The following is a 26,400-nucleotide window of genomic DNA, read 5'->3' as shown; positions in this document are numbered from 1 at the left end:
TGGTCACCTGGTAGAAGAGCAAGTGGGAAATCTGACTGAAGCTCTCGGCAAACTTCCTGCTTTTGCCTGTGTGCATATGCCGGTGTTGTCCACAAAATACTAGCTGCAATTAGAAAACTTCTAGAGTTTCTTGCCCATGTGTGAACACTGATAGAGCTGTGGTGTAAGATTTTTGCCACATTCTGGAAAGATCATTTGCTCAAGTGGATGCGCTGGTGTTCAGTGAACACGGTGATCTCACTAAAACCTCGTCCACACTCAAGACACCTGAAGGGTGGTTCTCCACTGTGAGTGCGCTGGTGCCGTAGGCAGTTTGAGCTGTTGGTGAAGTTCTTGCCACACTCACAGCAATTGTAGGGCTTCTCACCTGTGTGTGAACGTTGGTGTTCCAGCAGATAGGAACTGCGCCCAAAGCTGTCTCCACACCAGGCACAGAAATAGGGTTTCTCACCTGTGTGACAGCGCTGGTGCTGTAAAAGGTTAGAGCTCAGGCTGAAACTCTTACCACAGAGTCCACAGCGGTAGGGTTTCTCACCAGTGTGAGTACGCTGATGCTGGATCAGGTTGGAGCTAACCCTGAAAGTCTTACCACACTCAGCACAAGCATAAGGCTTTTCCCCAGTGTGCACCCGCTGGTGTTTTGCTAGATCCGCACTGCGACCAAAGGCTTCTCCGCACTCCATGCACTTATGAGGCCGGAGACCTGAGTGAGAACGCCGGTGTTTAGTGAGATTCGAACTGAGGCTGAAGCAACGGCCACATTCTGGACAGGGATATGGTTTTTCACCAGTGTGAACTCTGTAATGCTTAACCAAATCTGAGCCACGCCGGAAGCTTTTGTCACACTCTGGACAGCTGTAAGGTCGGCCACACCCATGGCTGCTTTGATGGTGAATGAGGTCAGAGAGGCTGGCTACAGCCAGCCCACAATTCCTGCACTTAAAAGCTTTGGGGACTACAGAATCGCTGGTTTTGGCAAAGGCTTCTTTCTCAGGGCCAGAACCTGACCTACTTAAGTACTGCTGGTCCAGCAATTTTTCCTCGGGGGCTGGTTGCTCCGGCCGCGCCAGGAGGGGGCGCTCATGTAGCGCGACCTCGCGATCCAGGGGCGACCACGGGCATCCCGGGAATTTTGATGTTCCGTTCTCCAGCAGCTTCGCCCCATCTAGATTCTCCCTAGCCACTTCTGGCGCCGCAAGTTCCATTGCGGCACAAAAAGCGCTCGGTTTCCTAAATGCCACCCGTCTAACTCATCAGCACTGTTGGAGAATGGGGCACTGGAGGATTGGAGACCAGCACCGGAAACGGAAAGGTTCCCAAGCCCCAGAGACTCTAGGAAGTGGCAGCGTACTTTCCCGGTAGGTTTAACTCTTTCATTCGCTTAGTGAGACCTTTCTGTCAGAAACTTAGCACTTTTGAAACGGCTTGAGGTTCTGCGAGTCAGTCCGGTTTTCAGGGCCACTGAATCACCGCGCTTGAGGGTTGCCAAGAAAGTCTGAACGTCGCTGACAAGGACGTACCGGGAGCGAGGTAGCTAAGTCACATAGGGGAGCACAGGAGTGCACTAAGACTCCACAGTGGAGCGTCTGATTCTAGGAGCAACAGCTCACTCTTCGGCCCTGGAAGGAGTTTATCACCCCACCTCAAACTGCACTAAGCTTGGCGCCGACTACATATCCCAGCATGCACCGCACGCGCCTCTTACTTTCACACAGATAAATGCCATTCTCGCCATGTCTTCTGCGACTGTGCAAGTACCCGAGTTCCAGAATCTAGAACTTCAACTTCCGACTCGCAAGATAACTGCGGCGGCGCTAGTCAGAGGAGCAGCCTGGCCACGCCCCCCTCTTCCAGTTCCGCTCTCTCAAAGTACCGGCGAGACGCGGGGCGGAGCCTTAGGCCCGGGCCAAGATGGCGGCTGCGAGACCGGCCCTTACGGACTCGCTCTCGTTTTGCCTCGCGCAACTCACGGCGGCGGCCGGGGAGGGGCCAGGTGGGGGAAAGGACCCAGCTACCAACGAGACACCCCTGGGCCGCGCGCTCTTAGCTCTTCGCACGCGCCACATCAAGGCAGCAGAGGGAATTGAGCGCTTCCGGGCACGCGGCGGGCTCCGCCCCCTTCTCGCCCTGCTACGCCGAACGGCTGCTGCGGGCCCCGCCCCGTCCCAAGCAGTCTCTGGCTCCGCCCCTTCGTTGGTTGCGTCAGCTGGTTCTTCCCCTGGCCACGCCCCCGCTGCTGAGTCGCCTTTGACGCCTTCGTCGCCAATGCGCCTGCGCAAGACGCTGGATTTGGCGCTCAGCATTCTAGCCAACTGCTGTACGGAAGGGGCGTGCCGGGCTGAAGTGCGGAGACTTGGAGGCATTCTCCCTTTGGGTAAGTGCTCCGCCCCCATTTCTTAGAAAGGTTCCAACCCACAGGACCTGTCCTTACGCTATGGCAGACCTCTGAGTACACGCTCTGTGATGGTGCAGCGCCACTTATCTCCTCAAGTGTAATGCTATGTATGCGACGTCACCTGCCCAAACCTCACTTTTGAGCCAGTGGTTTATACTTTCTATTTTGGGTGCTTCTCGTAGACAGTGCTTACTACTGTGTCCGTCCCTGTGCAAGGCTTCATATGGATGAGCAGGAGGTCAGAAAGTGTAGTTTTAAAAGTTCAATAATTGAACTTAGAAACTAGTGCTGTCAGATGTAACAAACAAATCACCCAGCCCCTCCAAAGCTAGAATTCCATGTGTAATAACCATAGCTACCCGGCAAGACTGAAGTTGAGTATAAAATGAAATTCAAATGTAGCATGCCCAGATTCCAAGCATAGGTAGGTACTTAAACACACAGTTAACAAACTCCAGCAAGGGATAAGCCTGTGTACCGGCTGATTTTGGCGCCTCCTTGTGGTAATGATGGGAACAAAGTTGAGTCATTGCTTGTCTTCTGATAGTATCTCAGTTTTGACAAAATCTTAATTTTTAAAGTGACTCATTTTCATATTTAAGCTTGCATAGAATGACAGTAGGCTTGACAGAATGCCAAGTTCTCTCTAACCTTGCTGGGCAGTATTACCTTCTGATTGGTAGGGATAAAAGTTGACTTGGTTCAAGCCAAGTTACCTGGACTCCATGACAGCTTCAACCGTTCTTTCTCCATATTCCTTTCTCTGGTAATACCCTACCACCATAGTTGCAGAGCGCATCATACCTTTCACCTTAAAACCCTTTTGTGGCTTCTGTTGCCTTCACATTTATATTTTGACTCCTTGGACAGGCATTTGAGGGGCTTTGTGAGATCATAGAACAGACACTATTACCCTGGGGCATTTGGAAAAGCCTCTTCAAACCTGAGGTATTCTAGCCTTTCCATTTACCATCCCTCTGGCAAATAGCTACACAGTCCTTCCAGCTCTTGCTCACCTTTCAGCATCTCCTGAAGACCTTCCCTAACTCTCATCTCTCTCCTCTCTCTCCCTCCCCAATCTCTCTTTGCGCTGTTGGGGATTGCCTCAGGGTCTGGTACAAGCTAGACAAGCACTCTGTCTCTGACATATATCCCCAGCATTTACCACATTCTTGCTTTGGATGATTGGAGACAAAGAGTAGAGCCCTCAAGAAGGCAAACTGTTCTTGCAGTGACCATTCTTCAGTGTGTGAAGACAGACAGCATCCAGAACCGAACGGCCCGTGCTCTGGGGAACTTAGCCATGGAGCCTGAGAGCTGTGAGGACATCCACTCTGCTGGTGAGAGGCTGTGAGAATGGGGTAGGCTGAGATTTTGTAGGACTTGGATCTTGGATGTCTACCCTTGCTTATGTATCTTCCTCTTCCTTTTTTAGGTGCTGTTCCCTTTCTTGTAGAGAGCCTTACTGCCTGCCAGGACTCACAGTGCCTACAGAGCATAGTTCGTGCCCTCCGCAACTTGGCAGACTCACCCCAGCACCGCCTAGCCCTGGCACAGCAAGGAGCCGTGCGGCCACTGGCTGAGCTCCTGGCTACTGCCCCAGACCCTGCACTGACCTCGGCCCTAGTCCGTGCTCTCTTGGAACTCAGCCGAGGCTGTTCCCGGGCCTGTGCTGAGCAGCTAAGTCTGGGCGGGGGACTGGGCCCACTGGTCAGTCTGGCTTCTCACCCTAAACGTGCAATACGTGAGGCAGCCATCCTGATCCTTGCCAATCTGTGTGCTCAGGGCCTGGTGCGGCCTGCACTGGGCAATGCCGGTGGTGTGGAGGTGTTACTAGGTGAGCTCAGGCGGAGACGGGGTCCCAGTGGGAGCAGCTCAGCTTCCCAGCAGCCCCTAGTGCGGGCTGTGTGCCTCTTATGCCGGGAAGCCATCAACCGGGCTCGGCTTCGGGATGCTGGTGGTTTGGAGCTGCTGATGGGTCTGTTGCAGGACCCTGGTGCCAGTGCCTGGCATCCACGCGTTGTGGCTGCTCTTGTAGGCTTCCTTTATGATACCGGGGCCTTGGGCAAGTTACAGGCTCTGGGACTTGTACCTCTTCTGGCCAGGCAGCTATGTGGTGAAGCTGGCAAAGAGGAAGAGGAAGGAGTAGAAGCTGCTTCCTGGGACTTCCCTGAGGAACGGACCTCTGGGCAGGCAGAGGGAGGAAGCTTCCGAAGCCTCAGGTGAGTGGTCATATCAGGGCCTGAGGATGGATGGCAGGATGAATGGCGCCCTGGGGAGGGATCTGCGTCTGCCAAAGCCATCGCTCTCACCTCTGCCTCTGCTCTGTTGGAAGACGGTTGCCGAGACCGAGTCTTCAATCTCTGCTCTCCTCTCATATGACTTGGATCTGCCCTCTGACCCTGTGCCCACTCAATCCTCCAGAATTCCGGGCCCTATACAAGTTGATTGAGGGTGGCATGTGTTCTGCTCACAGTGGTGTGCTGCGGAGCCCCAAGTCTTGTTTGTTTGTATTTGTTTATTTATTTATGGTGGTGTTTTACCATGAAGTCTAGGCTGCCTATATCTCACTATATAGCCCAGGCTTTCCTTGAACTTGGAGCCTTCCTGCCTGTCTTAGCCTTTAGAGAAGTTCTTGCTCTGTTACCATCACCAAAACATAACTAGTTGACCTCTCTGAGCCACTGACTTCTTGTGTGTGCAGTGGAGAACAACAGCATATGTACCCTCAGAACCACGCAAAGACTGTCCCTCATTTAGCTCTGGACGATGGTCACTACATGTCAGTCTTGTGAGCTGACTTCATACCCACTCCCACGCCCTGGTAGCCTCCTCTCTAGATTCTAACCATGATGAGACAGAACCATCTGAGAGCTTCTATGTCCAGAACACTCTTCCTGTGTGCCTTCATCCCTCCTTCCTCTCTTTGGTTGCTCTTCTCTGTCTAGAACACTCCTTCTCCTTAGGCTTTCATTTCTCACCTCCTTGAGTCTGTGCACAGGTCCTATAGTCTCTGTAAGGAGTCACAGTGGCTGTTGTATTTTCTGGTTCACCTCCATATCCCTTTCCCTTCTCTCCCACCCCACACCACACTGACTTCACCACATGTACCATGGAAGGTTTGTTCTGTTTTGTTTAGACAAGGAGTCTCACTGTAGCCTAGGCTCATCTTAAACTTATCCCGTGTCAGCCCTGAGAGCCAGGATCACAGGCACAAAGCACTGGATACCTGCCTAGACCAGCTGCTTTATGGTCTTGTGCTGTTTCTCCTCAGTAGATCATAAACTCTGGGGATAGTTTATTGATTTTCTTGAGCACCTGAGCTGGACTTGGCGCCTGGTAGACACTAGTAATTCAGAGCGAGGTGTGGCCCCGCCTCAGTTTTGGGTCCTCCCCCTTTTGCACACCTTTCTCAGAGCTTTTGCCTCTCTTACTGTTCCTTTATTCACCTCTCCTCCCTTTCTCTCTTCTCTCTCCCTCCCATCTGTCTGCTTTTCTTTTCCTATTTTGAGACAGCATCTCACTAGGCTGTCCTGGAACTCACTATCCCAGGCTTGCCTTGATCTTGTGATGCAGGACCATCTTTTTGATTCTGCTTCCTTGCCTTGGCTCTGGGTTCAGACTCCTTTTCTTCCTGTCCTCTGTAGGTTGTGGCTGATCTCTGAGGGTTATGCAGCAAGCCCTGGAGATATCTCCCCAGATTGGTCTCCTGAGCGTTGTCCGATGCCAGAGCCATCTGAGTCAGTCAGTCCTATCCCTGGCCAGACCTCAATGCCGACACCCCGCACACTTCGCAAACTGGGTCGTGTCCCCGCTGCTACTACTGAGGAGCCTTGGGGCCAAGAGGGGCCAGCACTGTTGCTGTTGTCACGCTTCTCCCAGGCTCCTGACCCAAGTGGAGCTCTAGTGACTGGTCCAGCACTTTGTGGCCTGTTGGCCTATGTGACAGGTGCACCAGGACCACCAAACCCACGCGCACTACGTATCTTGGCACGCCTCACCTGTAACCCTGCGTGCCTTGAGGCCTTTGTGCGCAGTTATGGTGCGGCACTGCTGCGTGCCTGGCTGGTACTCGGTGTCTCACCAGATGACTGGCCTGTGCCACATGCCCGGCCTGTACACCGAAGCCAGCACCGAGAGCTGGGTATGTTTCCCCTATTCCCACCCACGTGAAAGGCTCATTTCCTCCCGTACCTTTTGGGGACCTAGAACCTCTCCTTCCTACTCACTTGCCTACTGTCTCTAACCCACCATCTAAGCTGCTCAACCCCCAGGCATTGGTGGTTTGAGGGCCCTGGAAGGCAGGGGATATTCCCTTCTGATCCATAGCCCTGGAATACAGAGAGTTCTAGTCTGTCCTTTCCCCAAACCTTGGGGCCCAGGTTTCCTGGTACCAGGTTTGGCTCCTAGTACCCTAGAATCTGACCTTTCTGCATTTCTTTACCCAGTCTATTCTTGGCTCTGTACTGTCCGGGGCACACTCATGTCCTCTCAGGCTCTACTGCCATTTGCATCTTAGGAGTGCCCTGTCTTCTGTGCCTGGCTGTTTCAGTCTTTGAGGGCCCAGATCTGCAGCCTGACATCCACGTTTCTGTTCTCACCCTCGATTTTTAGTTCCTCATACCCTACGCCTGTCCTTGAGCAGTGCTCTTCACTCCTCTGTTGATTTCTTCCTGAGGTTTTACGCTCCCCTGCGTTGCCCACAGCACTCTGATTGATATTTAACACTGACCCCCACCCTGACCTGTTGCGCCTGTCTCTGCAGGTGAGATGCTGCTACAGAACTTGACTGTTCAGGCTGAGTCCCCCTTTGGAGTAGGTGCCCTCACCCACCTGCTGCTCTCTGGGAGTCCTGAGGACCGTGTAGCCTGTGCGCTGACCCTACCCTTCATCTGCCGGTGAGGTGAAATGGGTACCTTGCCGGGATTGTGAGCTGGATCATGAGTCTCCAGCCTGCCCTCAGCCTGCTGAAAGACCCCTTTCCCCACAGGAAGCCGACTCTGTGGCGCCGCTTACTTCTGGATCAGGGTGGCCTCCGCCTCCTCCTCACAGCACTAACTCAGCCAGCTCCACACCCACTCTTCCTCTTCTTTGCAGCAGATTCCCTGTCCTGTCTCCAAGGCCTGGTGTCTCCCACTGCAAGCCCAGTCCCTGTACCTGCCCTGCCCTTGGAACTGGACTCACCCTCCCCTTGCCTCTATGAACCACTGCTGGGTCCAGCCCCTGCCCCAGCTCCTGACCTGCACTTCATTCTGGATTCAGGCCTCCAGCTCCCTGCTCAGCGGGCTGCTTCAGCTGCTGCCTCCCCTTTCTTCCGGGCCCTGCTCTCCGGCAGCTTTGCTGAAGCCCAAATGGATTTGGTGCCACTTCGAGGCCTGTCCCCTAGTGCAGCGTGGCCTGTCTTACATCATTTGCATGGCTGCCGGGGCTGTGGGGCTGCTCTGGGGCCTATACCCCCACCTGGTCAGCCTCTGCTGGGCTCCAAGGCTGAGGAAGCTCTAGAAGCTGCTGGCCGATTCTTGCTGCCTGCCCTGGAGGAAGAGCTAGAAGAAGCTGTTGGACGCATCCACTTGAGTCCCCGGGGTGGCCCGGAGTCAGTGGGTGAGGTATTCCGCCTAGGCCGACCCCGGCTGGCTGCCCACTGTGCACGGTGGACACTGGAACCAGGGCAGTGCCCAAGAAAACGGGCCCTGGCTCTTACGGGGCTTGTGGAAGCAGCAGGTGAGGAGGCAGGGCCCCTCACTGAGGCTTTGCTGGCTGTGGTGATGGGGATTGAGTCATAGTGCATATGCCCTAAGCTGAATAAACTATTGGCATCCCTGGGAGAGGACCCAAGGGATGAATTGGCTGTAAAGGAGGCTTCTCTCAGCATGAGAGAGGTCTGCAGAAGGAGCTATCCTCAGGGACTGAAGAGAAAATGCAACTGAATCCCAGGATGAAGAGCTGAAGACCCAGGACTAAAAAGTCAGTGCCAGAGTCTGTGCAGGAGTCCCAAGGGACAGCTCAGGCCTAGGGGCTGGCCTGACTCAGCACTATGGTATTGAAATAAACCTGAGATGTGGACTCTGCTGTTGTGTGGTGCTTCTGCTTGCTTTCCCCTGGGGGTACCCCACCCATTTACCTGCTGAGAGCTCCACGCTTTGACGTGGGCCATCCTTAGGTTTAGGAGTTCAATAAATCAGCGCCTGATGATTACAGACCTGGGACGTTGTGGGTTTTCTCTAAGGTAGAGTTTTGAGCCCCAGGGGAGGCCTGCTTTCTGTTTGTGAGTCCTCATTGCCTAGACCTAGCCACCCACCTAAATGCAGAACCTGGCCAGGGTTAAGAGGTTTGGGCTGAGTATGAGTGTGGCATCATGTTGTAACACTTCTGCCTTCTGTCTTTTACCTGTCTATGTCTGTTACCATCTCTTAAGCCCCCCCCCAAAAAGTAAAACATTTATTAGTGTGTGTGTGCATGCTCCTATGTGGAAGTCAGGATAACTTGATAGAGTCAGTTCTCTGCTTCTTTCGTCGGGTCCCAGGGACCAAATTCAGACCATCTTACTTGGCAAAGCGTGCCTTTACCTGCTGAGCCCTCTTACTGGGTCAAGCCAGTTAAATGGCAACTGTTTAGCAGGAAACCTAATTGTGTTCTTAGGGTTTCTGAGGCCCGTTCTTAGTCACATTCAGAGAAAGCCCCTTTACTGGCATTCGGGTGAAGGAAAGGTCTCCCTCACTGGGCATTTGAGAAAGGTGAGGTAAGGTGGTTCTTGCTGTTCCTGAGCCTCTGCAGGTTCAGATCTCTGCTTGGGTTGTGCGTTAGGTTGAGGTGGGACAGGCCTGTAATCCTGGCATGCAGGCTGAAGCAAGTGCTTCTCTTACGAGTTCTAGGACAGTTCCATGGTGAAAATTGATTTAGGTGGGCATGGAGGGCTATGCTTGGCTTTAGTATTTTTACCAAACTTCCCAGGTTCTGACTTGCTCCAGAGTTGAGGCCCCATGTTCTGTGGCTTAGATCTGTCCTCCAGGATGGCTGTAAGACAGCAGCCATCTCTCTCTACCCATCTTCAGGTGTTTTCAACTTGATTTCCTAAGGGGTCAGCTCAGGGACAGCTTCCTGTCACTGCAGCTGGTCTGTGTTGTTTTCTCTTTCATCAGCACCTTCGGGAAGGGTTTGGAACGGGCTCTGGTCACCTCTTCTGTGTTAGGAATAGGTTTTGTTTTACAAGTGTCTGGGGTTTGCCATCCTGGGAGTTTACATGGGACTTAGGTCTGAGGTTTGCTTTCCCTGTTCTGTGTATCTGCTTCCAGGTCTGTCTTTCAGGGGAAGTCCTGCTGTAGAGTCTGGACCGCTGTTCTCTGTGTGAGACATGTCTTAGTATGTAAGCCTCCTGCTGTTCCAGTTCTGTTAGGCTGGCAGTCAAATCCTTTAGTCGGCTGGATCCTTAGAATGTCACTCTTGTCCCTAACAAAATTCTGCAAGTTTTTAAGATGCCCAGGGTGTGAGTGGGGTCGTGCCTAGAACTCTGCTGGCTTTGGGAGGTGCGGGCTGAGGGCCCTCTGTTTATGAGACTCCTTAGTCAGGAGCTATGGAAAAACCACTCTGACTTGGCTTCAGCTCCAGGGACTCGCAGCCGCTGAGGCAAAGGCTGGGGTGTGGCCTCCTCTGAGCAGAGTCAGAAGGCTGGATTGGGTGGGCCCAAGTGCTGTCTTTCTTCATACCCCCATGCCCCCACCCCCGACTGTATCCCAGCGGGTCCCGGCTTCCATACATGGTCACGGCCCTGCTTCTAACTCCCTGACGTCCCCCCCCCATCCTCCGCCCCCACCGGACACGGCCCCCGCCCTGCTGGCCCCAAGCTGTCCGCCAGCGCACCGCCATGGAGGACCTGGGTAAGTGGGGACCGGATCCCCCTAGGCTCTCACCCTTCCCTTCATCTATCCTCCTTCCAACTCACGTCTTTCCCCATCCCAGCTTTCTCTCTCCATTTTCTCCCTCAGCCTGCCTGTGCCTCCCTCCCAAATCCACATACCCTTTCCTGACTCTCCCTTCCTGCCTAGCTTGCGATGCCGCTCCCTCCGTTCTTCCCTGGCTCTCTCTGCTCCCTCAATCCCGCTTGTGCCGTGGACAAAGCGTTGAGGCACCCACGGGGGCCTGAATTCAGAGACTCTGGGAAGAAAGGGGTTAAGGGATCATGGGTTCCCGAGACTGGGAAGATGGACAAGAGAGGAGAGTGTGACCTCGAGTTTCGGAGATGAAAAGGGGTTTCGAGAAGAGTTAAGTGCTCCCAGGTATAGCAGGAGTCAAGAAAGTCATGGGGCAAAAAAGAGAATAATAGAGTGCCAGGGTGATAGGAAAAAGTTTAAGGCTTCTACCGTAGGTACTCGGAGAAGCGCCCCAGGCATCTCGTCTCCTCTATTTGCCTAGGCTAATGCTAGAAGACTCTGCTCTTCGTGGCAGTTACTGAACCCAGCAGCAGAGGGCGCTCCTCAATAATAGTACATAGATAAGAACTACACCAAAAAAAAAAAAAAAAAAAAAAAGAAAAAAAAAAAAAGCTCCTTCCTGCCAGGGCCACTTACCCCTGAGGAGGACAGGGTAAGACTTTAGTGTGGCCATGTGGACCAAGCTGGACAGGCTGTTTAAAAATATGGGCAAAAGTAATGAGTGTGTCCCAGGGAACATCTAATCAGGAAGTTGGGTGTCAAACATACAGCCAATTGAACAGTTTGGGTTCAGTAAGAGCCAGTCTGGACTGCATCAGGAAAGGAGAGAATAAAAGAGATCATCATTACTGGGTTTACACTTAGCTCCCAGGGGATGTCAAGGGAGATGTCTGGTCACAAATACCCCCCTGCTACTATTCTACTTCTTTGTCTTGGTCTGGCCCTGTGAGTGTGTTTTATGGGCGCTGCCTTTAACACCAGCTTTCTACCTTTTAAAGTACTGACACTTGAAATCCTTTATCCTCTAACCTCGTAAGACCTTGACAACCTCCCCCACAACCCCTCACCCTGAGGGCTTCTCACTGCAGATGCCCTGCTCTCTGACCTGGAGACCACCACTTCACACATGTCACGGTTAGGGGCTCCAAAAGAGCGCCCACCAGAGCCACTCACACCTCCCCCACCCTATGGCCACCAGCCACAGGTGAGATGAGATTCTGGGGTCTGGGGAAGCAATTAGGGCCTGGGTTGGTCTGGGCTAGGGGAAATCAGTCTGAATGAGGCAAGGGATTCCTCAATACCTTCCACAAATACCTCTACTCTCCGTAGACAGGGTCTGGAGAATCTTCAGGAGCTTCTGGGGACAAGGATCATCTATACAGGTGAGGGGCCTGGGAACTGGGGCATGAAGATGGGGAAGCCAGTTGAAGTTTAGGTGAGGGGATTCAGATTCCCTACCCTAAGCCCAGGTTTCCTCCTGTCCCTTAGCACAGTATGCAAACCTCGGTCCCCAAAGCCTGTGGCTCCTGTGGCTCCTCCGTTCTCCTCTTCCAGTGGTGTGTTGGGCAATGGGCTCTGTGAGCTAGACCGTTTGCTTCAGGAACTTAATGCCACCCAGTTCAACATTACAGGTACCAGGGTTACTGGGCCAGTCTTTGATGGGTTGGGGACAGGGCAAAGAAGGGCAGAGTCTAGGGGACATAGACTATCTGAGGAGCAGTTAACGGACACAAAGCCTTCACTGGGAAGGAGGACTAAGTATGGCTCCTTGCCAGTGTTGTTCTCTTGTCTCTCCAGATGAAATCATGTCTCAGTTCCCATCTAGTAAGATGGCTGAAGGGGAAGAGAAGGAGGACCAATCTGAAGACAAGAGCACACCCACTGTGTGAGTTCGGCAGAACTGGCAGGGCTGGGAAGGGGGTGATGGGTCCTGGATGCCTGAGTTACTAGAGGGGTGTTAGGCTGACAAGTTCTAAGGTTATACACTATGTTCTCCACAGCCCCTCCAGCCCATTCCCTGCTCCCTCAAAGCCGTCAGCCACCTCAGCCACTCAGGAGCTGGATAGACTAATGGCATCGCTCTCTGACTTCCGTGTCCAGAACCATGTGAGTCTGGAAAGATCTCAGTTGGCGTCCCTTTGTGGCTCACCAATCCAGTCTTGATGCTTCCAGTCTGTGGCTCTGTTGACTTGAGTTCCATGTCCTCTTTACTGCAGCTTCCAGCCTCAGGGCCACCTCAGCCTCCAACAGTGAGCCCCACCCCTGAGGAATGCCCATCTCCACCAGGACAGACTAACAAGGGCAGTCTGGACACCATGCTGGGCCTGCTGCAGTCTGACCTCAGCCGCCGTGGTGTTCCCACGCAGGCCAAGGGCCTCTGTGGCTCCTGCAATAAACCTATTGCTGGGCAAGTAAGTGCAAGTGGAAGCATATATTCACATTTCCACCTTTGAGAAACAGGCTTTGTGCTTTTTCCTTTAAACTGTTCTCTTAGTCTTTGAGAATGTAATACATGTATGCATGTTAGAAGCAATGTTAGATACAATGTATCTAACCCCTTTATCTATTTTTTCCAGTTATCCCATATATCCCCCAACTTCATGTCATCTTTTTAAAATCATCTACCAAGTGCAGTTAGTGTGGGCATGGGTGTAGGGCCATCCTTTGGAGCACTGGCATCTTCCAAGGGCTACACCCCTGAAAAGAACAAGCACCCTTTCCCAACCTCCAATTTTTTTCAATAGGGCAGGGGCTAAATGAACCCCTTCCTCATACTTGATGGGGTTTTGACTGGTTCCATATTGTGTATGTCTCCTGAGAGAACTACAGCTCTATGAATGTGTGGATACACCAGCCCAGTCATGTTGAGAAAGCACCGATTCAGAACAGTCTTCCCAACCTCTGGCTCTTGCAACCTGGCCACTCACTGTTCTGTGATGCTCTCTGAACCTTGTGGGGACACCGGAGGATAGATGTTTCATTTAGGACTGTGTGTTCCCCCTTTCAATGAGTATCTGTGAAATGGAATTTGTTTTTTCTTATGATGTTGAGGACTGAACTCAGACCCTTGCATTTGCTAGGTAGGCCTTCCGTCACTGAGCTAGACCCTAACTCTTGGGACAATGTTTCGTGTATCTCATGTTAGCCTCAAATTCATATATAGTCAGGGATAAGCTCTGGTTTCTGACGATTATGGGCATGCACTGCCCTTTCCCAGGTTATATGTAAGTCTTGGAGATTGAATCCTAGACTGTGTGTATGCTAAGTAGTCAGTCTATACCTGTAGCCCAACCCTTGGGATTTTGAGACAAGTTCTTACTGTGTAGCACAGGCTGCCTAAAACCCTTGCTTGTCCTCCTTTTACATTTCAAGTTCTTGAAATTTTAGCGTGTGACACTGTGCCCACCTAAAATTGACATTATTATTTATATTTTATGTGGTTTTTTAAAATAGTGTTTAAGGCAGCGTCTCACTATAACCTAAACTGATTCTGTAGCCCAGACTGGCCTTGAACTCATAGCAATCCTCCTACCTCAGCCTTCTAAGTACTGGAAATACAAGAAGGTCTTTCTTCCTGGGAACTGAACCTGGGTCCTCTGGAAGAGCAGCCAGCTCTTTGAACCACTGAGCTATCTCTCCCAGCCCCCCATTTTATGTTTTCTTAACTTAAAAAGTTCTGCGTGTGCACCCAGGGTTTTTATACATGCTAAATGCACCTCTTGCCGTTGAACTAACCCCTAGCACCATGTATATTTATAGATAAGTAAACTGAAACTCTTAGTGATAAGCCATAGGGTAAGAATTCCAACCTGTTTAGTATTTGGTGTGGTCCTACTGTGTGTCGCCCACTGTGCTAGCTCTTTTGCATACCCCTATTTTATTTAATCTTCTCAATGGGCTCATTAGTTTTGCCTGGTATCTCTCCGGAACTGTTAAAACTGTCTCTCTTCCCTTTCTGGTTCAGAAGTCCTGCTTCTTGGATCATGGATAAGCAGATATGACCCAGAATTGCTGTGCTTGCTTGGCTTAAAGCGTCTCAATAGATTAGTACCTGACTCCCAACCTCAGAAAGCAGGGTGGCCTGACCTCTGTGAGGTCCTAGGTACTCCAGACTTCATGGGGCGCTTCCTCTTCTAAAACTTGCCTCTGTGCTGGCATAAAGAGGGCTGGCTCTGTTTTCTAGCATCACAGAGTTGGAGAGGTAGAGGATTAAGCCACATAGTGAATTTGAAGTCAGCACAATTTAGACTCTGTCTCAAGAATCAAACAAACAAAAACACACCGCACATAGACTTTAACTAAACCTTTTCCCTGGGCCCTTAGGAGTGTGGGCCCAGACACACTGTGCCTTATATGCACATTGGGTGAGGCTGGAAGAACATCTCTGGATCTCTAGCATCCTTCGTTGAGCCTTGAAGGCTGAATTGGTTTTTGTTTTTGTCATCTTGATCTGTCAGGGTTAAGACTGGGAAAATGCCAGGTACATAAACCTTAGCTGTCCAGCTCCTGCCAGGTGAGCGCCAGTCTGATAGAAACCTCCCATTCAACTTCGCAGGTGGTTACAGCTCTGGGTAGGGCCTGGCACCCGGAGCACTTCCTTTGCAGCGGCTGCTCCACAACCCTGGGAGGCAGCAGTTTCTTCGAGAAGGACGGGGCTCCCTTTTGCCCCGAGTGCTACTTTGAGCGCTTCTCCCCACGATGTGGCTTCTGCAACCAACCCATCCGACACGTAAGCTCTGCAGACCCTACGGATTAACCCGTTTCAGAGAGGAAGGGCCAAATCGAGACCTATCTCTTCTACCTACCTCCATGCCCGCCCACCCTGCCCCCTCAGTTTGCTCTCTTTAACCTGCAAATGTCCTGTTAGTTCTTCCGCCTTCCCTAGGTTCCCAGAGGGAGGTGGAGGGAAGAGGGGGGAGAAGATGACTGTAGTGTCCTTTTTCGTTTTATGCAGAAAATGGTTACCGCCCTGGGCACCCACTGGCACCCAGAACACTTCTGCTGCGTCAGCTGCGGGGAGCCTTTTGGAGAAGAGGGTGAGAGCTGAAACTTAAAAGCTACAGGTCCACTGCTCCCCCTGCCACGAGTTTCCATCTTTTCCATCTGGCATTTCCTGCCCATCCATGAATCCCAACTCCCACCCTTATTTCCACCCACAGCACGTCCTATCCCTGTCCTAAACCCTCTCCTTCCCTCCCTACTGCCCATACATACCCACTGCCACTCTTGGATCTTGTAGTCCCACCCACATTGTCTGTCCCCGCCCCCAGGTTTCCACGAGCGGGAGGGCCGCCCCTACTGCCGGCGGGACTTCCTGCAGCTGTTCGCCCCGCGCTGCCAGGGCTGCCAAGGCCCCATTTTGGATAACTACATCTCGGCACTCAACGCGCTCTGGCACCCAGACTGCTTCGTGTGCAGGGTGCGTGGCTGTGGGGAGCGGGCTAGAAGCCCAGGGTGGATGATTCCTTGGTTAGTCGCTTCATTTCTGTGCGACTTCTGCTGCGGAGCTGCGGGAATCTGGGTGGATGTTAGTTATCCACGGTCAGAGTTTTGGCTCATTTTGTTAATTCCCCCTTCTGGTAGGAATGCCTCGTGCCCTTCTCCGGAGGCAGCTTTTTTGAGCACGAGGGTCGCCCGCTGTGTGAAAACCATTTCCATGCTCAGCGTGGTTCGCTGTGTGCCACGTGTGGCCTCCCTGTGACTGGCCGCTGTGTATCTGCCCTGGGCCGCCGCTTCCACCCAGATCACTTCACATGCACCTTCTGCCTACGCCCACTCACCAAAGGCTCCTTCCAGGAGCGGGCCAGTAAGCCTTACTGCCAGCCCTGCTTCGTGAAGCTCTTCGGCTGAGGCTGACCTCCTCTTGGGTTCACAGATCTCCAAAACCAAGCCTCCAAAAAGAAAAAAAAAAAAAAAGACTGAGTCCTCCAGATCCCTATCTCTGGAGCTCCTAGGCATCCTTGCCCCTACTCCCACTCCCATCCCCACTGTGGCCCAGCCACTAGAGAGGCCTACCCCAGGGGGCTCTAGGTTTGTCAAGTTCAGAAAGGGCCCCACTAGCCTGGAATGCAGCTCTCACTTGGACACGATTCTGGTTTTCTAATCTGACCGATTAGAGGCCAGGATGTCTGTGTTCGCCCATGCTCACTATTCTGTACACTTTTTCTACAAACATAAAAGCACGCCCCGCGTCTTACAGTGTCAGAGAACCTTGCTTTACTGCCCAGACCCCTTGCACAGCCCTGCGGAGACAGAACCGCTGCCCCCTTGGGAATAACACCAAATACCGGATGAAGGCAGGCATAGAGAGGTATGCCTGTCATCCCAACATGGAAGCCAAGGCAGTTATCCTCAGTTCCATAACAAAAGTGAGGCCAGGTTGGGTTTATGGGACTATTTCAAAACAACCCCTCCCCCCCAAACACCTGGAAACCACAATTCAAAACAATGGCAACAGAGTCAAAGGTATAGTAAGTAGTTCATGACTCTCATCCCAAAATGATGGGGGCAAGTTCAACACTGGTTTAAAAATAGTCTGGCCAGGCTGGCTCCTGCGTATAAGACCTAGTACCAACAGGGTGAGGGCGGGGCACCAGACGACCCAGGTTCGATTCCTAGAACCTACAACTGTCTAAGTCCAGTCCAGGGAATCCAACACCTTCTTCAGGCCTCTACAGGCACCAGGTACACACATGGTACACAGACATGCATGCAGGCAAAACATCCATACATATAAAACACAATAAAAAAGAAAGAGTTGGAGATACGGCTCAGTGATGGAGAGTACTGTATGTTTAGAACATGTGTGTTCAGTTCCCACACGGTGGCTCGTAATCACTTGTGACTCCAGTTCCAAGGAGTTGAGGACACCACAGATTATTGTTTGTTTAAAAAGAGATTTTGAACATAGGTCTTAACCACAGAGTCAAAAGAAACACTGGGGAAGAAAGGAAGACATGCTTCAACCCATAGGTGTGGGCTCTGAGAGACGGACAGTCAGCTCTGTGTTCTGTAGGTCGGTACACAGGATTGGAACTGCTAAGGAGTTTCTCAGGCACCATCTACCTCTCTGTCTCTGTTCCTCCTTTTGGTACTTAAGATTATTGGGTGGATATCTGGACAAAGTAGGAGCTACAGAATGGGAAAAGATCTTTACCAATTACACATCTGATAGAGGGGTCAATATCAAATATAAAAAGAACCAAAATAAAACAAAACCTGGATGTTAAGACAACAAATAGCCCAATTAAGATGGGTACAGAACTAAGAAGAATTCTCAGAAGGTGAAGCACTAAGGCTGAGAAGCATTTACAGAAGTGTGTGACATCCTTGGTCATCAGGGAAATGCAAATCAAAATTACTTCAAGCAGCTCTTGGGAGACAGAGACCAGCCTCCTGATCTGCGGAGCAAGTTCCAGGACAGCCAGGACTATACAGAGAAAAGTCTTGAAAAAAAAAGGAACAAAACCAAATGAACAATCAAAAACCCCAAATCATTTTGAGATTTCATTTCACACTAATCAGAATGGCAAAGATCAGTAAGACGAATGACAGCCCATGCTGTTGGGGATGTAGGGTACGGGGAAGACTTATGCATTGCTTGTGGGGGTGCAGGCTTTTACAGCCACTGTGGGAAATCAGTGTGGAGGTTCCTCAGGAATCTGGGAATAGATCTACCTCATGATCCAGCCAATCACTCTTGGGCATATCCCGAAAGGTCTCTACATCTGACAGCAGAGACACTGTTCACTGCAGCTCTGTTCATAATATCCAGAATTTGGAAATTGCATAGATGCTTGTTGACAGATGGACAGATAAGGAAAATATGTTACATTTACACAATGGTATATGATTTAGCCGTTTAAAAACTACCATAATGAAATTCACCAGTAAATAGTGGAACTAGGGGAAAAAAATCATTCTGAGCGAGGAAATGCAGATTTAAAGAGACAAGTATGGTGTGTATTCTCCTGTATGTGGATGTTAGCTTTTAAGCTTCCAATAGACATGCTACAATCTATATACCCACAGAGGTTAGGTATGGAGTAAGGGACTTGAAGAGGAGACTGTCTAAGGAAGGAGAAATAGAATCCGTATAGTTATGGAGAAACAGGAGAAAGGTGATCAGGAAGATTAAATGGGGAAGAGGAGAAAAGAGGACGATTAAGAGAGGGACTGCGAGAGATAACTAATTCTAAAGAGCCATGGGGCGGGGTTCTATAGAAACCTGCTACTATAAAAGCCTCCTAAAAATATATACATATATGAAAGGAATCTAAATAAAGTTGCCAATAGTGGGGGAGACAATGCTTTAGCTAGATACCTTACACCACCAAGGGAAACACCCAGTGCTAGGAATGGGCTACACCTAGTTGAGTCACTGGCTAATGGAGGTTCATGGAAACCCCCACACAGAGGTAAGGCCCAATTGCTGAAGACAACTCTTGCATTATCTCATCCAACACGGAGAAGTCAAGCTGGTGACTAACAAGAGCCCTCACCCTTACTAACTAGTGCTCATAGCACTGGAAGGTACTCTCTGCATGCTACAAAGGAAGGAAGATAAACACCAACTCATCCACAAATCCTTTCATCTAAAACATGATTCCCATCTGCATAATATGCTGGTGCAATTGTGGCACAAACATTGTGGAATTAACCAACCTCTATCTGGTTGGATTTAAGGCTTACCCATGAGGTAGAACACATGCCTTATGCTGCTCAAGAACCTGAGACTAATAGACCTAGGGGCAAACCAAACACTACATTGTGCTAAGGCAGTGTGATTCTCAACCATCCTAAAGCTGTGACCCTTTAATACAGTTCCTTGTATTGTGATGACCCCCCCAACCGTAAAATTATTTTTGCTGCTAATTCATAACTATAATTTTGCTATCATATTGAATCATAATATAATTTTCAGATATATGACCTATGTGAAAGGTTATTCGACCCCCAAAGGGGTCATGACCCACAAATTGAGAACAGCTGTGCTAAGGAATATAGCAACTCTCCTGTACCCACAGATTAGTGTCTTTCTCCCTTCGCTATCATCAGAGGAACTTTTTCCTGCAGTAGATGGGAGTTGATACAGAGACCTGAGACCCACAACTAGACAGTGTGTAGAATGAGAGACCTTGGAACATCCAGTCCTTAATGGCATGTCTTCCCCCAGGGCTCAGGCAACTAATCAGAAGAGAAGGCAAAACAAAACAAACAAACAAACAAAAAAACGATTATAAGAGACAGAGGGGATGAAAGACACCAAGGAAACTGTGTTTCCAGACACAACAGGACTGCTGTGCGTATGGACTCACAGAGACTGTGACAGCAGGGTCTGCACAGGCCCAAGCCAAATGGGGTCCCAGTGATGACAGGCACAAGTGAACACAAGCTCCCGTCCCCCACTAAGAGTCTATCTTCAACAGATAACCACTTGCTGTTGGGAGCTGTTGCCTGCTTCTCTGAAGCAGAGAGAAACAGAAAAGAAAAGAAGAAAGTCTGCCTGCTAGGCAGAGTCAAGGCAGGTCAGGGTCTGCTGGCAGATTTCCCGGCCTGCTGAGGCTTGGGATGATAAGAGGAGGTGCACTTGAGGCTCAAGGTGAGCGGAAGGAACAGGGAGGCTTTTGGATGGGAACAGATAGATGTCTTATGTGTACATTTCAGCAATTGTTTCTGTTGACTTGTGGCCTGGCTTCCCACGGCACTGCGTAGTGTAAAAAGGCTATGAAAGATAAACTCACTGCTGGCTGCTGCAGGCATAATATTGACCCACAGCCCTCCCATAGCTGTCTCTTGCACCTTCTTTCTGCCTTTCCTGCCTAATCCTCATTCCCCCCCCATACCAGCTGGTAGGGTACACTTGCAAAGGAAAAATTAGTTTTCTGCAATGGAATCTCCCTGGGTATATGAGCTACACTTAAGGGCAAGTCTTGTGTGTGCCCAGCAGTAGATGGCCAACAACAACAAAAAAGAACTTAATGGTGTCAGGACAAATGGCTGAGGTGCCTACTTAACATATTAAAGTGGACCTGGCCTCCAGGTTCTCCCAGCATCCCTCAGCACCTGCCTCTTACAAGGTTATCCTGACATGCACACCCTGTCCCCTACTTCTGTAGCTCAAGTATTGGGCTGGGTTGCCCCTCCCCCAGCTGCCCATCCCTGTATAACCCAACCATTTTGGTTCCCCTGCTCTCTTTTGGGCTGGCTGTCTGCTGCTCTTGGGTCTCCCCTCTTCCTCCTCCCCGTCTCTCTTCTCACTTGGCTCACTGTCCACTCTGGACTCTCCCAGACACTCTTGCCTCTGGCCATGTTTCCCCATATATCTATAATAAATGTTCTCCTCCACTGTGCCTAGGACCAGTGATGTCTTTCTTTTATTTCTTTTTATTTTCATTCAAATGATATTCTCTGAGATTATTTGTTTGCTTGTTTTTTATGGCCTTGAGCTTATTTTTATCACCTTATTACTGATCTTTTGCTTGTATATTATGATTTCCTATTTTGTATTTTTATTAGTGTATGCCTGTCTGTCTGCCTGCCTGCCTGCCTGTCTGCCTGTCTGTCTCCATGTGTATATGTTTCTTATAACTTTTCTTTGTTTTGTTTTATTCTGGTGTGTTTGTTGCCTGTTTTCTAAAGAGAGAGAGAAAGAAAGTTTGGAGTTGGGGTGGGAAATGGGGGGATAGGATCTGAAAGAAGATGGGGAAGAGAAACTTGGTCAGAATATATTGTATAAAGTTTATTCTAAATTTAAAAGTTAATTATTGGGTGGGTCTGGGGTGCCATGTAAATTGAACCTAGTGCTGAGAATTGAGCCTGGGTCTTCTGGAAAAGAAGCCAGTGCTCTTAACTATTTCTCCAACCCTCCTGTTAGAATTCTTCTCAGATGAAGAGAGGCATTGACCAGTTTCTTGGGTGAGTGCCTCCTTTGCCTTATGATCCATGTATTCAGCAGGCACTTGTGTATAAATTTATAAATCCCACTGAGAGACAGGATTTGGTGAATAAATACCCCATTTCCTGGCCCACTGATGGTCTGGTCTGAGGTGAATTCTGTGGGCTGGGCTGAGGCGTTGCAATTTCTACCTGTTAAACAATGCATCACTCTCTGGCCTTTCTCCTTTGTCTCACTTCCTCCACCTCTTCACAGCCTTACTAGATGCACTGGTTTTGGCCGGCCTTCCACATTTGTGGCTTCTACATCACACCCCCTCCTCTAAAGATTATTCTCAGACAAGAGACTCAGGAAGCAGTGGAAACTTAGACTTTTGTGACTTTAAAGACAGGCCATGTGTAAATGGGCAGGCAGGACACCCAGCACACCTGCTTCAGAGGACAGTATAGATTCCACAAGCCTTTGAGCAAAACCATTTGAGCAGAGAAAATTTCTTTTGTGCTGGGCATACGCAGGCCTTTCCTGGTCATGTGTTCAACAACAGGGTATAATGACTATTTTCATAGCATTTAGATCATTTGGGGTATAATAAGGAATTCTGAGATAGCATAATATCTGGGGATGTGTGTGGGACTTGAGCATCCTCAGGTCCTCTTATCTGTAGTGGGTTCTGGAACCAAGACCTCACAGGTAATGAGGAATAAATGAGTATCCTTGAATTATTATCTGGATTCTTGGTTTAAGATGGTTGTGGCCTATGTCCTTCTATGAAGACAGTGGTGGAACCAGGACAGAAACTTCTGCCAAGTCCTCACCAAAACATCTTCCATTCTCATGTCTTTAGAGGCTGTATCCCTGAAACAAATATTTAAAAGAATTCTGCCTCCCATCCTGCCTTTGTTCGAACCCCTTTTCTTATCGAGGTTTGTTTGCCGCACTGGGTACCCCTTAAACACAGGTTATCATATTCATACAAAACATTATTCTCGGCTCCCCATTTCAAGGATCCTTGCAACTGCCATAACCGTTCAAGTCCTCCTGACTCAGACTGCCACTTTCTGATTTCCAGTCTGGTCAGTTCTAGAAGGCAGATATGCGGATATTTTCCAGCACTTCCTATATTCAGCCTGCACTAAGCAATGGGCTACTAAAGACAAAGCCTGTCGGTCTGCTGTGGAGGAGCATTTAATCTGCTGGAGAGACCTACACTTAGAGAAGTGCCACAGAAGCATCCAGAACTGCATCAGGAAACTCAAGGAAGCCTCCTCATTCCTCCTCCCTCTCCAGGGCTCAGAATCAAAACCAGGGCATTTGTGCAGGCTGGGCAAGTGTTCTACTTGTGTGTCACAGAGAGCAAAATGCCTCACAAGGACTTAACAAAGAAAGAGCTTAGCTCAGCTCACAGTGTCAAACCATGGCAGAGGGGCCGCGGCAGACCAGCTGGGTGCTCGGTGTGGAGGCTTTCCACATCATGAACCCAGTATTATCTTTGAAAGTCTCTAGTCTTCCTAAATAATGTCACTATCTGGGACTCAAAACATGAGACTGTGAGGGACACTTCATAACAACCACTGAGTTTCTTCACCAGCCCTTGGGTTTTTGAGATATATCTTACAGTTCGGTCAAAGCTGACTTTGAACTTAGGATCCACATGTGTCCGCCCACTGAGTGCAGAGCTTGTAGCTGCAAACCGCCACCTCTGACGGAGAAGGTGTCATAGACGAGTTACTGAAGGCTAAGGAGAACTCATCATTTAGGAAACAGGGAAGTCCTCTAAGCAGAAGACAAACATACACAAAGACTTGAAGGAAAGACTTTCTGAACAGGAACCTGACAACACAGGCACTTATAGTTACTAAATAAGACCTTATAAAGCTAAAAAGCTTCCGTATAGCAAAGGACACCATCATTTGAGTAAAGAGGGAGCCCACAGAATGAGAAAAATCTTTACCAATTACACATCTGACAGAGGGTTAGTATTTGGAATATACAAAGAACTAAAAACTGAACATCAAGAAAAACCAGCCCAATTTTAAAATAGGGTATAGAACAACTTAGAAAGTTATCAAAGATGAAAGACAAATGACCAAGAGGCATTTTTAAAGATCAACATTCTTAGCCACCAGGGAAATGCAAATGAAAACTGCTCTGGGCTTCATCTTAGTTCTACCCAAATAGACAAGATCAATAAAACAAATGATAGCTCATGCTGGAAGGATTCTGGGAAACAGAGACACTTACGAACTGGGGGAGCACAGACTGGTACAGCCATTATGGAAATCACTATAAAGGTTCTTTAAAAAGCTGATAATCTATCATTGGATTCAGCTATACTACTTTGATGGTTTGTCTATGCTCAGCTCAGGGAGTGGCGCTGTTGGAGTAGGTGTGTCACTGTGGGTGTGGGCTTTAAGACTCTCATCCTAGCTGTCAGTATTCTGCTATCAGCCTCCAGATGAAGATGTAGAACTCTCAGCTCCTCCTGCACCATTCCTGCATGGATGCTGCCACGTTCCCGCCTTGATGATAGTGGACTGAACCTCTGAACCTGTAAGCCAGCCCCAATTAAATGTTGTCCTCATAAGAGTTGCCTTGGTCATGGTGTCTGTTCACAGCAGTAAAACCCTAAATAAGACACCACTCTTGGGCATGCATCCAAAGGACTTACATCTTGCTGCAGAAACACTTGTTCCTCTGTGTTCACTTCAAATCTGTTCAAAACAGCTAGAAGAGGGAAAGAGCCTAGATGTCCACCATCTGATAAATGGACAATGACAATGACGTGCGTCCATGCAAAGGAATATTATCCAGCTGATAAGAAAAACAAAATTTGAAGGTAAATATACTGAGCTAGAAACTTTTATTTTGGGTGGGTGAGGTAATCTACACCCAGAAAGAAACACTGAAACATTTCTCCTATTCTCTCTGCAGGTTCAGGAAACTCTGCAGAAGAGGAGGCAGAAAGAGTGCAAGAATCAGAGGAGACGAAAGACACCAACAAAACAAGACCTTCTAGACAGGACAGGACTAACACCCACATGAGCTCAAAGAGGCCGTGGCAGCAGCCACAGGGCCTGCCCAGGTCTAAGCCTGACAGGGTGCCAGCCCTGAGAGGAAGAGGACATAAGCCTCCATCCCTGACTCAAAAGCTATCTCCAACAGATACCTGATCAAAAGGAAAAAGTTAGTGTTCTTCAACAGAGTCTAAGTGAGTATATAAACCACACTTAAGGGTAGGCTCCCGACCCAGCTGTAAATAAGTCACATACAAACTCAATAGTATTTTGGGAGGTATTGTTATCTTATAATGCTTTGTCTGGGGTTGGCTTCCCCCCCCATGGGTCTTCTGCTTATATATGTTTATGTTTGTTTGATAATTCTTTTTAATTCCTCTTAAATTTACTTATTGAATGTGTATAAGTGTTTTGCCTGCATGTATGTCTGTCCCTCACATGTGTACAGTACCTGAAGCATCCAGAAGACAGCACTGGAATTCCTGGAATTCCTTAGACCTGAGCTACAGGCCATGCGGATGCAGAGATGGAACCCAGGTCCTCTGGAAGGACAGCTGGTGCCTTTAGCTGCTAAGTCATTTCACTATCCCCCTTTGCTTATATATTATAGTTTCTAATTTTGTGTTTTTATGGTGTGTGTGTGTGTGTGTGTGTGTGTGTGTGTGTGTGTATGTGTGTGTGTGTGAATCTATGTGTCTCTGTGTCCATGTGTTTCTTGTGCCTTTCTTTTGACTCTTTTATGTTCACTTGCTTTTGTTTTATTCTTGGTTTTATTTTATTTTAGATGATTGCTTTCTAATGAAATAGAGAAAAAGAAAATGTGGATTTGAGTGGGTTGAGGAGTGGGGAGTATCTGGGAGGAGTTGGGAGAAGGGAAACAGTAATCATAGTATATAATATGGAAAAAATATTTTCAGTAAAAAAGGAGCCATATGGAAGCCTACTACTGCAGAAGCTTCCTAAAATATACACATACATCAACTTATGCAACCATTGGCCATAGAGATCCAATGGCACCTCCAAACATTGCAAAACGCATTGCCAAGATTACTGGGTGCTCTCCATAACCTGATGGCAAGACCCTATTGCTGGGCTTACTTATATCACTGAACATGGGGAAATTGAGCTGTGTGACTAGAAGCTTCACTCCTATCGACAAGGGTTCATAGTGCTGGACAGTTCTATGTACTTGAGGAAAGGAATCAGCAACCTCACTCAGTTACACACCCTGAGACATAGACCAGAGGCCTGCTCAAAAGACATGCCCACTGGTGCACAAATATTTTGGGAGCAACTAACCACCTTTTGGATGTATCCATGAGCTGGAACCCATCCCTGACACTGATAAAATGACCGAGAACCTGAAACTAGATAAAGACTGCCCTAGGGGAAAATGTACCATAGTTATTCTGCCGAACGCACACAGCTATGACTCCTAATGACATGTCGTTGGCTCCATCCATTGGTCAGCACTTCACTGAAACCTCACCAGAGGAACTTCTTGGAATAGAAAGTAATTAACACAGGACCCACGACTGGACAATGTGCAGAGAGTGAGGGACTTTGGAGCACACAGACTCCAGGAATGTTTGTATCTAACCCCTCTGCTAAAGACTCAGGTTCCATATAGGAGATGGAAAGATTGTAAGAGCCAGAGTTGGAGGTTGTCTTCAAGAAAGCAGAGTTCTCCAGACACAACAGAGCTGATGTGTATCTGAACTCAACCATGATAGCCTGTACAAGATCTACACAAGTTTGAGCCAAATAAAATCTCAGCATGGAAAATGAGAAGTGGGTACAGAGTCCCACTCCTAGCCAAGAAACTACTTGCAATTGACAACTGCTGGGCGAGAGAAATGGGTTTTCTTCAATGGACAGACACTGGGTATATCAACTGCACCCAAGGCTCGTCACATGCTCAGGAATAGTTGGCCAAAACCAAAACACAATCCATGTTCTGTTTTCTTTTTGCTTTGGTTTTGTGCTTTTCTTTTCTTTCTTTTCTTTTCTGAGAGAGAAAAAGAATATGAAGTTGATTGGGGAGGGGAGGGGACCTGGGAGAAGCTGAGGGAGATGAAAGAATTTGCCCAAAATATATTGCATGGAAAAAATTTAAAAACAAATTTAAAACAATTCTTGGGATAGAATAAAGAGAAAGTAGAAAAT

The 26,400-nt window shown here is 49.1% G+C and overlaps 2 protein-coding genes across 6 annotated transcripts; both read left to right on the top strand.

Moving 5' to 3' along the window:
- Positions 1-1,073: 1,073 nt before the first annotated feature.
- Positions 1,074-8,357, top strand: ARMC5 (armadillo repeat containing 5). The gene is made up of 6 exons (XM_080911826.1): positions 1,074-2,374; positions 3,628-3,735; positions 3,831-4,617; positions 6,043-6,539; positions 7,161-7,293; positions 7,386-8,357. Exons 1-6 carry the CDS (start codon positions 1,912-1,914, stop codon positions 8,176-8,178), a joined length of 2,781 nt encoding a protein of 926 aa, XP_080767952.1. The 5' UTR covers positions 1,074-1,911; the 3' UTR covers positions 8,179-8,357.
- Positions 8,358-10,211: 1,854 nt separating this feature from the next.
- On the top strand, positions 10,212-16,528 carry TGFB1I1 (transforming growth factor beta 1 induced transcript 1). 5 transcript variants are annotated; one of them, XM_080910873.1, is made up of 11 exons: positions 10,212-10,269; positions 11,412-11,527; positions 11,653-11,705; positions 11,817-11,954; positions 12,121-12,208; positions 12,324-12,429; positions 12,540-12,734; positions 14,879-15,052; positions 15,278-15,359; positions 15,594-15,742; positions 15,907-16,528. In XM_080910873.1, exons 2-11 carry the CDS (start codon positions 11,511-11,513, stop codon positions 16,171-16,173), a joined length of 1,269 nt encoding a protein of 422 aa, XP_080766999.1. In that variant the 5' UTR covers positions 10,212-10,269; positions 11,412-11,510; the 3' UTR covers positions 16,174-16,528. The 5 variants fall into 5 exon arrangements, with proteins under 5 accessions (XP_080766999.1, XP_080766998.1, XP_080767002.1 ...); XM_080910872.1 differs by having other exon boundaries at positions 10,218-10,269; positions 11,812-11,954; XM_080910876.1 differs by having other exon boundaries at positions 10,218-10,269; positions 11,812-11,954; positions 12,540-12,730; positions 15,907-16,140.
- Positions 16,529-26,400: the final 9,872 nt, after the last annotated feature.

The sequence above is a fragment of the Micromys minutus genome (genome assembly GCF_963924665.1).
Source record: "Micromys minutus genome assembly, chromosome: 2".
Lineage (NCBI taxonomy): Eukaryota > Metazoa > Chordata > Mammalia > Rodentia > Muridae > Micromys > Micromys minutus.
Note: the sequence above shows the minus strand (reverse complement) of the source record. Positions and strands in the feature narration are given on the sequence as shown.

Bases quoted from the DNA above. Each gene is read 5' to 3' on its own strand.
- ARMC5 (XM_080911826.1), top strand. From the start codon at position 1,912: ATGGCGGCTGCGAGACCGGCCCTTACGGACTCGCTCTCGTTTTGCCTC. The intron at 2,375-3,627 runs GTAAGTGCTCCG...CTGTTCTTGCAG, and splicing joins TGGAGGCATTCTCCCTTTGG to TGACCATTCTTCAGTGTGTG. The intron at 6,540-7,160 runs GTATGTTTCCCC...CTGTCTCTGCAG, and splicing joins AAGCCAGCACCGAGAGCTGG to GTGAGATGCTGCTACAGAAC.
- TGFB1I1 (XM_080910872.1), top strand. The intron at 12,430-12,539 runs GTGAGTCTGGAA...TCTTTACTGCAG, and splicing joins ACTTCCGTGTCCAGAACCAT to CTTCCAGCCTCAGGGCCACC. The intron at 12,735-14,878 runs GTAAGTGCAAGT...TCAACTTCGCAG, and splicing joins ATAAACCTATTGCTGGGCAA to GTGGTTACAGCTCTGGGTAG.